General features: G+C 43.5%; 1 protein-coding gene across 1 annotated transcript; it reads left to right on the top strand.

Annotated features, from left to right (window-relative positions):
• Positions 1–2,540: 2,540 nt before the first annotated feature.
• TCP11L1 (t-complex 11 like 1) lies at positions 2,541–11,582 on the top strand (the record flags this gene model as incomplete). Its single annotated transcript, XM_084262968.1, has 9 exons — positions 2,541–2,694; positions 5,445–5,577; positions 7,079–7,199; positions 7,747–7,967; positions 9,014–9,150; positions 9,616–9,809; positions 10,153–10,334; positions 10,972–11,144; positions 11,347–11,582. The coding sequence occupies 9 exons, from the start codon at positions 2,541–2,543 to the stop codon at positions 11,580–11,582; spliced, it is 1,551 nt and encodes a 516-aa protein (XP_084119094.1).
• Between the last annotated feature and the right edge of the window lie 898 nt (positions 11,583–12,480).

The following is a 12,480-nucleotide window of genomic DNA, read 5'->3' as shown; positions in this document are numbered from 1 at the left end:
TGTAATTTGTTGGGTTTTCTCTTGCACTTCTGTTTTTATTACAAATAAATTGGAGGAAAGTGCCAATAAGTACACTAAGTTCTATTTAGAAGTCAGAAAGGAGAGATGATGGTTGCACTTTTAGAAGGGTTGTTGTCAAGCTTATTTACCCAGTGGAAAGAGGATTTGTTCTACATGTATTCTGTCAAATAATAGCAGTAATCCAGCAGAAAAGAGTAGACTTGCAAACTAAACAAACCCACAAGCGTGTCTTTTTACCTCATCTGCTGTCTGGTCATTTGGTGAAATGGCCTGGGAGTTCTTGTACCCACTTTCCACAGCTGAAATAGGATTTTTTTTTTTAAAATTAATAGTATTAAATGAAATTAAACTGTTAATTTTGAGACTATAGCTCTTAATCTGCCACTTTATAGAAAGTGATGCTTTAGGACATAGCCTGCACCGTAGGAATGGGGGCCTGGTTGGCAAAGCTGGGGGTAGTAATTATGAGACTGATTATCACCTTGGCTCTGTCATTTATCTTCTGTGAGTCCTCAAGCAACTTCCCTCAGCCCAGTTTCCTCTCTGTAAGCAAGGCACATTATAATATTTCTCTACTTTTCTAAGGGTGGCGAGGATAAAGTGCAGTGAGAGATTGCAGGGCACTGTGAAGTGTCATGTGAATTAAAGACCTAAGTGAGTCTTAGTTGAGTCATCTGTGCACTTCAGATTTTGACTTCAGGAGGATGCTTTGTGGAAGAGAATGAATAGGAATAACAGCCGTCTAGTCTGGCTGAATGAAAGTGGAAGCTTTCATGATAATGCTAATGTTCTAGCTGAATTCAACACGTATTTCCCTCCTCTGTTTAACCAGTCCTCTTACATTTGCTATTGCAGCTGTTGCTATGATCTTCTCCGTTAACTGCTTCTTTACTAACAGAGCTACTTATCCTCTGGCTGCTAGAGTGTTTGCAGTAACAGACCTTTTCTCTGCTAGACTGGAGGTCTGCTTCTGGAACACATCACCGGCTTCCCAGTTTCATGCTGGTTTGGGTGCATTACACCTAGCCAGAGGCTCTCTCTGCCTTAGGTGTGAGGGTGGCAATGTGACTGCAGCTCTGCACAGGCTACCGCTTGCGTGTCCCAGCAAGGGTTGTCAGTCTGTTTGGAGCAAGGACATCTGTGACTCTTCCAGCTAGAGATGGAGGCTGATATATGGGGTCTACCAATACCTGTACTGATGTCTTAGCTTTCCTATGTAATTTATCCCATGCTTTTTTACACTTTCTTTTCTGAAATAGAAATCACACAGTGCTGTGGATGAGCGTTGCGTGCTGTGTATCACATGTTTAGGAAGGTGATGATCCTGAGCCATTGCTGTTAAAACCATTTCTTATGTGCACTCAGCCTTTTAGCTGTCTTGTAGAATCACATCGGCACAATCAATTTCACCACGATGGAATAGGGTTAGTTATTACAGCCGTTGTATGGGGGAAAAAATGATGCCAGTGCTGTGCTTTATGTTTCTACACTGTTGCTTGCTTATGCTGTGTCCTCTCCAGTGTAGCCCTTGACACTGCAAGTGTGTTTCCCTAGTAGCTGTGAGGTGCCTCTGGGGCCGCATCTCTTGCTGAGAGCTAGTTTTGAGAGTGGGGACAGTGGGATGGGCATTAGGTGAAAGAGGTACTTGTTAGGTTATTTAATTGGCTTAGAGAGGGTTAATTGGGAAAATGTAAAAATTGGGAAAATGTGAAAATTATGTTCCTCAGAGGGGAATCTGACTATGAAATAAATTAAGATAATGAATAGTAAGATATGCTTTTCTAATGGTCATTTTTTCCAGTGTTTATTTGGGTACACTACAGGAATCTGTGGCATAACATAAGTATTACTATGTTTAATAAATTATATTTTAAATATTATACCTATGCTCTTTACTGTCTTCACATTTAAAGAATAATCCTGATCTTTTATGCATAAATTATGACTCTTGCATAGGACGGAAATCTGGGAGTAGAGTTCTGTATTATCTCCAGTCCTTTTGCCGCTTCTCGCTGCACGCGGATGGCTCCGAGTGAAAGTCCTGAGCAGCTGGGGCAGAGCACAGTCCAGGACCACCTTATGCTCAGAAAGCTTCATCGTTATGCAGCAGGGAAGTGTCTCATTTGGCACAGTCTTTTTGTAAGACATGTCTGTAGCACGGTTTTCAAGGTGTTTTTCACTGCCCTGTCGTAAGCAACGCTAAAAAAAGAAAAATGCCTTTAGTTACGGTGAGGGATCAGGTTCGGGTTTTGGAGAACTTACTAGGAGTGCAGATTAAATAAATGGTAGCTGTGTTGAAAGCATCCTGTGTTTTGTAAAGTGGGAAGTGACTCACTGAGTCCAGGTCCCCTACCGTTATAGAAATGACATCATATAATTCCTCATAAGATTTCCTTTATTCTTAATTTTTTCTTAATCAGGAGAACTCCTGGTGATGTTTACCCACTCAGCCGTGACAGAAGATGCTTATTCATTGACTTTTTCATCTTTTTTCTTCTTCTGAAAGGAACCAACTGAAAATGTCTCAGAATCCTGACAAGCCACATTCAAGTGAAGAAAAGTCGAGTGGTTTGGAGGATGGTCAAGAGGAGAGCTTGGACAACCCCGACCAGTCTATCAGAAAGAGAATACGGCAGAGTGCTCCGGGGTCACACAGAGATGATACACCAAAGTGTAAGCAAAACTGCTCTATTAAAAAAGGAAAAAAAAGAGTAAATTCTGTGTTTTCCTGGGTGGAGACAATGATGATGTTCTGTAGCATTCTGTGCAAGTCTGATTAGTGTGCAATTAAACACCCTGTGATTCCTGATCATTTGCTTTTAAACTGTAACAGTTTGACAAGGTTTTGTTCTAGCACTTAACTGTATACAGTAACCATGTTGCTCTGAGCCACATACAGCTCCAACACCTCTGCATGCCTGCACTCGGGGGAAGGATAAGCACTAGTCCAGTGTAGTCTAGCTAAACTGTTCCTGAAGTTTGCATCATCAGCTGAACCTTCTGGATTGCTGTAGCCAGTTTCAACTGCAGGGTAAGGAGAGCTGTTACCAACACAGTGATGTCCTGTCATTCCCCTCACAATACAGACAGGAAGTTGTGTAATTAATCCTAATGCCACTTCTAGTGTCAAGCAGGACAGCATATTTTAAATGTATTCCTAAGGCATATTTTTATTTGTCATTCTGCTTTTAACTCGAGGAGCTGGATGCCGTAAGGCTGCCAATTATTTCTGGCAAACCTGTTGATAAAACCAAGGAAGAGTCTTCTGGTCCCAGGGATTCCATTCAGAGATGCAGAATTGCTCCAATAACTTCTTCCAAATTTCTGTAGAGAGTGTCTCAGCATGTAACATTTCATTTGTCATTCTTTTTATTTTTTAATAGTGTTTGGCATTGCTGGAGGTTTAGTGTTGAGGGAAGGCTGTGAGGGAGTTTATGTTCTCACATCTTGCTGGTTGCCTGATAGGAAGTGTGGTGTGTGTATGGAGAGAGGCTGTGAACATGTGAAAGTAAAATGCTCGTCGCAGTCTTGCACTGCATTGTACCACAATGAAGTCATTGGGCTCAAGCCCTCTCTGCTTGTGAAGGAGCAGATACAAGACAAGAATGAAGTAGATGGTTTAAGAGCATTCTTTGGTAAATTAAAGAGCCTTAGCTTTTAGTGCATCCACTGCTAGAGTGAAGTCATTTGGCAGTCAGACAAGAGGACTTTCATTCAGCTGTGAACTTTGTTGTCCTGCTAGTTCTCCTCAGAAGATCAGTCCTTGCTGTGTTCCCGGAGTCACTGTGCAAGACTGAGCTCCCAGCAGAAGGAAATAGGAGTTTAAGAGCACTGCACGAAAGGACCAAGATATTAATGAAAAGTTAGTGACATTGGAGCCAAGCTGTATATATCTAGAATAGCTTTGAATGGCAGACAAATGATGGGCATTTACTTTCAAAGGGCCTTTTTACGTTACTAGCTAAAGTCCAACCAAACTGGACTATCAAGTGAGGCAGACATGGTAGTCTGCCTGAAATATTTCTCAGTGAACCCAGTCTGTGAAGGCCCTGGGTTGGTTTCTTTAATTTTGAAAATCAATATGTCAGTCCTATGCCCAGACTTCAGTTGAAGTGAATGAGCTACAGAGGGGAGTCAATCCATTAGGGCAACTGTTCTGTTGTGACTCTTTTCCCTCCTTCTGCTGGAGTTGAAGATGAAGCTTGCTGAGGTGAAGCTCAGCAAGAGCTGAGATGAGCTTGCCATTCTTGTCTGCCTCACCTGAGGACACTAATGATCTGGCTTTCTCCTTTTTCTCAAATACCTGGACCAGGGAGGAGCTGTGGTGCTTCTGCCTTTTGGCAAGGTGTTGCAGGGCATCTACATGCACTGGTTGCACTGAGGAGTTGCACAGTGAGGAGGAATCTTTACCACAAAGGATCGGTGGCAGCAGGTTTCAGCTGGCTTCAGTAGGGATTGGATTACTCCCCTAACCAGCACAGAGTACATCCTTGACATCTTCTCTGCCTTTAAGTTGACTTGTTTTTAGGGCTGTGGCACTTCCTGCACTACAGCATTGCCAGTAGCGTCCCAGGAGGAGGTTATGTAGTCCAGAACAATTAGGAGCTGTAATTCCCAGTCAATCTGGGAAGCAAATTACGTTTTCTGAAACTGTCCCTGTCCCTCTTCTACCATCTAGATTTCTAGGGTCAGTCAGTACCTTTGCCTCTTGCCTCATGAAAACTGGCCTCCTGCTTGCCTGTGTGCCCCTGGGCCCAATTTGAAGCTGCTTGTTCATCCCTGTCAGTCCCAAATGCCTGCTAGAGGAATAAGTCTGAGCCATTGGTGCTGGACTAGGTCTTGAAGTCCTTTGTCACTTGGATGATGGCCTCAGGGGGAAAAAGTTTGGAGCAGTGCCAGTTGCACTGGAAGCAGTGAGAATAATTAGCTACTAGTATGTTATTGCTTAATGTTAATGGTGGCTTGTTTGCTGGCTGCTTTGGAGATGAAGTCATGTCCTTGACAAATACAAAACTGAAATGGCAACATCTACACAATAATCAGGGAATAGTGCAGTGGAAATAGGAGTCTCTGTAATGATTCCTTCAGCATGGAAAAAGAGGACATCAAGCAGTCCTAAAGAAAAGTGGGGTTTTGAGTGTGAGGTTTGGTTTTCTTTTTTAAAAGACCTTGATGAAACTTTGAACCAGTTGATGTACTGAGCCCAGAATAGCAATTTGGGTTCACTGCTTTGTTTCTAGTAATACTTGAAACCTGTGTCGTCTGCCAGCTGGGAAGAGGAAAGGAAGCAGAGGAGAAGAATCTTCAGATGTTACTGGGTTTTGGCCCTTTGTCCTGTCAAGAAGGTGAAAAGGGTCCAAAAGCAGACTTTTTCCCCACGTTTTTATAACTATCTGTCTGACTGTTAATACTTTGTGTTGCAGCTAGTCCTCCTCGGCCTGTGTCAATAGAAGAGCTCATGGAAACAGCTAAGGGAGTAACCAACATGGCACTAGCACATGAAATTGTTATCAATGGAGACTTCCAAATAAAACCAGCTGAATTACCAGAACACAGGTAAGGTCGTTACCAACTGGATACATAAACTAAATTTGCACTTGTATAGAACTGCAGAACAGCTGTAGTGGACCAGGGTAGTATTTTGCCTGTCAGTGCCAGACATGAGATAGGAAAGAGCGTAAGAGTACCGTAAGCTTTCCGTTCTGCTTCCCCAGAAATGTGTGTGCATGAAGGTTGAACCTCTTGAAGTAACTGGTTGGGCACATGTGGTGTCAATCCCAGCGAGATGTGGTGTCTGTCAGTGTCCCCTTGTGCCAGGAGCCCAAGACTGTGGTCTTCTGAACACCCAAGTCTAACTGCAGCTTTTGCATCTTTTAAGCTCTCGCTCCCCATGGGAGTAAGGTGAAACTGATCCTTTTAGATTCTGAGCAGTGGCTGTCCTTGCTCACTAGGGTGGCTGATTTGCATCTCTTCACCTGACCACAGAAGGAAATGTATTGGAGAGGTCTCCAATACATAATACATCTGGGGGTGTTTGGAGCAGTGTCTGGACTTTGTGACGAGCCGGGCCTCTCTTAGTACAAGATCCCTGTATTGGGCTTTTGCAAGGGGTTTGTGGACAGTTCTTTACCACCTAGAACAGAGAGATCAGTCCTTCATGTTTTGCTTGAAGAGGCACTCTGGGATCTTGCTTGCATTAAGTGTTTCATCCCCCTCAGTTTGAATGTGGGAGTAGAGAAGTGGATGGGGGAGGAGGCTCGGCTGTGGCCGTGCCTGTAGCTGTGTGCGCTGTCCGAAGCAGGTATTGGCTGGGCTTTGAGGGCCGCCGGCAAGTGCCTCCGCTGCTGCTCATGGAGTCGGAGCCTTGGACACCTGGTGCTTGGTGTGGGCCACCTTTGTGTGCAGTGCCTGTGAGCAGGTCACTTCTTCTGTGTGGAAGTTCAGCCTGCTGTGAAGGGGAGCCCGCCAGCTGAAGAGGAGTGACTTTGAGACTTTTGAACTAGGAACTAGTGCTGAAGCAGTGGGGCTCGCTTGTTTTTCACATGAGCTAAGCTGGGCCTTTATCTTGGAGTAGTTGTGATATTTATGTGTTGAAATGCAGACGCCTTTGTGTCAGGGAGGTCGTTTCATTTCTGTTAGGTTTCCTCAATGGATTGTGCTGTGTGGAGTTGCATTTACTTTGGGAAGCTTTTGAAAGGAACATGAATACCGGTCTTGTGAAAGCAAGGGGTGATTTTAGGGTGTATTTTTTTCCTTCTGTCTTCCACTTGTTGACTTTGGAGGTACCTGAAGATGGATGTTTTCAGGGATTTTAATTTGTAGTTGCCTTTGCTTGTGTGTAACCCTTTATTAGGAGATAAGCCATTCCAAATACCGAGTCCAGTTTTTCTTGCTTTTCTGAATGACTTAAAATGACAGATCTCTGTTAATCATCCTATATTCAGTATTACATTATATTTATATTATTACATGCTGTTCTTCAGGAGCTGCAAGTTATCTTTGTAAGGTGGGGTGGAGACAAGTATCACTCTTTTTAACTGGTCATATTTACCCACAGCTTAGAAAAAAAAGTAAGAGATATTGTGCATAAAGCTTTCTGGGACTGTCTGGAAGCTCAGTTAAAGGAAGATCCACCAACATATGACCATGCAATTAAACTATTGGGAGAAATTAAAGAGGTAAGATGATGTTACATCCAGGTAAATTATTGAATTTGAGTGGCTGCATTGATATGAATGAGCAAAAGCAGTTGAAGTTTGGCTGTTCGTAAAGCACTCGATCTTTTTCATTACCGTATCGTTGCCTGTGGATGTAGGTAAGTTGTATAGGCCCAAGGGAGAAGTTTGAATGAGAAAACAAATGCAAAACCACGTAAGATGAATATGAGGTAAGTAGCTTGGAACTATGAAACTAGTACTTTGTGATGATGGTGGTGGTAGTTGCAGAATCAGTGAGACACCCCAACACCGGGCTGACAAAGCCAAGCTTAGGAGTTTTAAGTATGATCTGTACTGTGGACTATTTACCACTTAGTAACTTGAGTATCATACAGAATCAGGTGAAACATTTGGATTTGGTCAATGGTTGGTTGGTTAAAAAGAAAAAAAAAAATATTCCACCTGTAAATGGCAATTGGTTGAAATAAGAAGTGGTTTAGTAACTGTTTAGATCCTTGTAGTCTTTGGTATGTAGAACTAACACACTGTTAAAAACCTTCTGTTTCAGAATCTCCTGTCTTTCTTGTTGCCTGGTCATACTAGACTGAGAAGCCAAATTACAGAAGTTCTTGATCTGGATTTGATAAAACAGGAGGCAGAGAATGGGGCCCTGGACATTTCTAAGTTGGTGGAATTTGTTATTGGGATGATGGGGACTCTCTGTGCTCCAGCTCGAGATGAAGAAATTAAGAAACTGAAAGATATTAATGAAATAGTTCCTCTGTTCAGGTACTGAAATGGCCTTTCTCAGTAGTCTTGAGAGCCCCTTAAATAATTTTAGATGTGATGGGGGTTTACAGCAGGGCAACCTGTGAACCTTTGTAGAAAAAAAACAAAAGAGTGATAGGAAAAGGGCTATAGTTGTGGGTGAAGGGGAGGGAGGGATGCTCCAGAAGTCTTTAACAAGGACTCTGTTCTGGTGAACTGGAGTATTTGTCTGGCTCCTGCGTGTTGCTGAAGGACATCTAAGAAAATGTCAAAGGCAGACAAGCCTGAAGATAGAAGGTGATTGGTCAGTTTGTGTCCGAATTGAATACAAATAGCAGATGGGGGGGGGAAAAAGCAATCAGGAGCATAGGAAAAAGGTGTTCCTGTTCTCCAACCAGTTCTTCCTTTCCCCCCTGATTTGAGCTGTGTTCACCCCCCACCCTGCTCCCTTTCCGTTACAAGGGAGCGTACATTCCGCGCCTGGGAGCACAGGGGCTTCTGCTTTGTCATCGTGTTCTCAGCTGAACAGCTCAACGTCTCAGCTCTTAGAGGAAATTTTATTAACCTCCTTGTTTTCTAATTTGATCAACTTCCAAGGGTTCAGGACTGACTTGGTGGAAATATTGGCAGCAGGAATTAGGCTGCTTTGAAATTAGGTTGTTTTGTTGGGTTTTTCACCTTGGGTCTGACTCTGCTTCCCTCCGAGGATGGCTTTATAGGCTGCTGACAGACAGTGAGCAAGCTTGGAAACCCAGATTTATTTTTGTGTTCAATATGCAGTATTGCACATCCTGGGGAGTTTACTCTATGGAGCTAGTAAAGTTAATTCCATGGAGGCTTTTTTACAGGAAAGCAGGTTTTGTTTCCTACTTGAAAGAGGGTCATGCGTGCATGTTCATACTTGCTCAAGCTTTCTCTCTGTCTCATGCACTTAAATTGTTAAGCACCCTGTTAATGTTTCCCATGCATGTTTTTGCTCTTCCTTGAGACAATCTGTAATAAATCTTGTAAACAGTACCTCTTAAGCATCTGCAGCCTCGAATAACTTTTTCTGTTTGTTTGTTTAGAGCAATTTTCTCTGTGTTAGACCTAATGAAAATGGATATGGCAAACTTCGCTGTCAGTAGTATTAGGCCAAAATTAATGCAGCAGTCTGCTGAATATGAAAGAAAGAAGTTTCAGGAGTTTCTTGAGAAACAGCCAAGTATGACTTTGTTCCTTTCTTTCCTTCTTCCCCTCTGCTCCCAGTAACTGTGTGTCTTTGCTTTATAGACCATTAAAAGAAATCAGATTTTCTTATAAGTACTAGAATTCATATGGTAAATGACAGCTTGTACCCCAAAACTGTGGTGGGGGAAAAAAAACCCCAAACTTGGTGGAACAACAGTTCTGCAGTTAGTGCAGCAGTTTCTTTTCAATACAGTGCAGGACATAAATAGCTGCTTTTCTTGCACCTCCAGTTTCCTGCAGCTGTGTTTTAATTTTGTTCTAGGTGTTCTGCATAATGCAATATGTGAAATGCATGTCACTAGCTGGCATTATGGGTGTTAGGAATAGTAACTAATGGGATTGTTTGGAAATTAGTGGTGGGGAAAAAAAAACCCCTTTCTTTGAAAAGGAATTTTTTTAACGAGGCTTTTTTTATGTTTCCTTTTCCACGCTCTTCCAGATTCTTTAGACCTTGTCACAGAGTGGTTGCAAGAAGCAGCAGATGATCTTGCAAAGCTGAGGTGTAAAATGTTGCCTCCCCACTGTAGCGATGGTGCCAGTGGTGGAGCTTCCGCCTTGTGCTCCACTGCTGTACAAAATCAGGCCTATCTGAAGCTCCTCAAGTGGGATCACATAAACAGGCCTTTTCCAGAAGTAGGTATTTAGCAGAAAAATTTCTGTTATTTGTATTTCTGGGATATAACAGAAGCTGTTTGGATTTGTGGCCTTACAAGCACAATGCTAAAACATTTATCTCTTGATTGAGAGCTCCTGTAGCTCTTCTAATGGGTATTTCTTTTTCAGTATTGAAACAGACTTAGTTGGAAAAGAGGAATTACTCTTTTTCCTTTTGCTCCCAACACGTGCCCGCTCAGCGTGTGTTGCTCTTTTCTGTGTCTGTCTGATCTTCACCCATGTGAGTAGGTAGGTGTCAGCACGTCACTTCACAGCCCAGCTGTCTGACTTTATTCTGTGCCCGCTGCCTCCTCCTTTGCAGACTGTGCTAATGGACCAGGCCCGCTTTCAGGAAATACAGCTGGAGCTGGAGCAACTCCTCTTGACTGGGACAGTCCTTCTGGTCACGTTCAGCGCAGCAGGCTCAGCACTCATTGATGTGCCTGGATTTGCTGAGAGAATCAAAACCATTGTCAAGGTGCTGCTGGCAGGAATGCACCTTCCGTGAGTATTGAATAACCCCAGTCACAGAGAGGCAGAAGTGGTTCTGCCTTCACCCTGGTAAATGATGAGTTTACACCTCGCTCTGGCTGTGCAGGAAATGATGGGGACTTTTTATGAGCCTGGGCTGATGGTTCTTATTCAGCTTACTCAGACAGAACTGTCTTCCCTTGCTCAAAGGTACAACAGGCACCTTCTTTCCGAGTCTGTCTGTCACGATGCCCGGTTGGTACAAGCAGCTAACCATGCCCACGGCGGGGGGCAGGCTCCCTTCAGAGTCTGCGTGCGGTTTAGCAGGCTGCTTGCAGGTTTAGAATGACTGATGTGCACCTTCTGGGTTGGTAACTGTTTTTTTATGTTAGTCAGAGCTGTATGTGTAGTACCTAAGTCAGCTGTCGTTTGCATGGCTTGTTGAGGCTGGAAAGCTTTGCTGCTATCCCACCTCCTTGGTTTATGCCTCAACTTTATTTTTATGTACATAAAATATATTATTCTTCATAGTTCTGGCTTTGTCTGGGTCGTGTGACTCCATTACACTTGCTAAGTAGGGCGCCTGTAATTGGATAGCTTATCTTTCCAAGGCGGGGAGAAAAGTGGCTAACCAGTGTAGCCAAGTAACACTCTACTCTGTGTTCTCCAGCTCCTTTCACCTGAAGGAATCTCTGGCTACTGTCGGTGAAAAGGTGTGTGCTGAAGTTAACAGCTGCCTGTCCCAGCACGGCTTCACGCCCTTCTCGGCACAGAAAGAGACCGCGCTGAAAGGACAAATCCAAGCAGCGGCCAATCCGGATAACGCCATATGCAAGCTGATAGGTAGGTACGCTCTGTTCCGGAGTGGCTGCTGGTCTGTCTTGGTAAAGCTGCCGCTGGCACGTCATCCGTGGTTTCCCACTGAATCTGTCTCAAGTCCTTGCTTGCTGTGTTCGGGCTCTCTGTATTTTATATGTGATCATGCTGTTTCTAATTGACTGTCTCTTCTGAAAACAAACCAAAACCCTCGGTCCCATTTTTCCAGATTCTCGAATTCAAAAGTTTCTGGAGAATTACCTTGCATCTAGTCACCAGAAATCATTCCCTGCCGTTCCTGGAGGATTAGGCCCCATTCAGAGAGAGCTGGAAGAGATTGCTGCCAAATACGTTCGTCTTGTCAACTACAACAAAATGGTCTTCAGCCCTTACTATGATGCAGTCCTTGCCAAAATACTGTCCAAGGAAGAATCCCAACCTGTAGGGAAGTCGGAAGAATCATAAAACCAGTCTGTATGCTACCGCCACGGTATTAACTGTGTCAGCTGTTTTAAAAACTGCACCAATATTTGTCTAGGAAGACAGCTTTCTGTGTAAATACTGGTTCCTTTTAATTCACTAGTGATGATTGATGAGGAAAATACACGGGGTGCAGCAGGGGTTCTGAGGTAAATGATGGGAGAGAGATGCGTTTTTAGTGTAAGTATGCAACCTGGGCGGGATGGTGTGGTAGTTTTTCTGGCTGCAATTAGATTTTTGAGCGGATGTTAGGTAGGACAAGTTTAAGAACCAAACTTTGTATTTAAGAAGTGGCTCATTTTAGGGCATTTTACTCTAGTTTACCCTGAATTTAGTTTAATTAATCCAGAGCAGATTAGCAATGGTCCTTCCCAGAAGGGTTGATTTGGCTTTAAAAAAAATAAAAATGGTAACATTAACGTCTGAAGAAGTAAGCTAAAATTCTAGGTAAGAGAAACTTCACCAGGCAAAACACGAAGCCAGACAGCACTTTATTGTAATGTTATGGTTAGTGTGGTAGGGACATAAAGGATAATCAAAAGGGTTTTTTTAGATACGTGAATAGTAAGAGGATGACCAGGGATAATGTAGGTCCCTTGATGAATGAGGAGGGTGTCCTGGTAACGGGGGATGCTGAGAGGGTGGAGATACTGAATGCTGCCTTTGCTTCGGTCTTCACTTCAAGGGTCCCCCGGGACTGGATGAAAGTAGGAGTGTTTGGGAAATGAAGAATTTCCCTCTGGTTGAGGTAGGGGAGGTCCAGGAGCGGCTCAAAGGGATTAATGCACACAAATCCATGGGCCTGGTGGAATGCATCTACGTGTGCTGAGGGAGCTGGCAGAGGTGATTGCTGAGCCGCTCTCTATCATCTTCAACAGGTCTT

This window comes from Gallinula chloropus (assembly GCF_964237585.1).
Source record: "Gallinula chloropus genome assembly, chromosome: 4".
Lineage (NCBI taxonomy): Eukaryota > Metazoa > Chordata > Aves > Gruiformes > Rallidae > Gallinula > Gallinula chloropus.
This window is presented reverse-complemented; position numbering and strand designations above follow the sequence as displayed.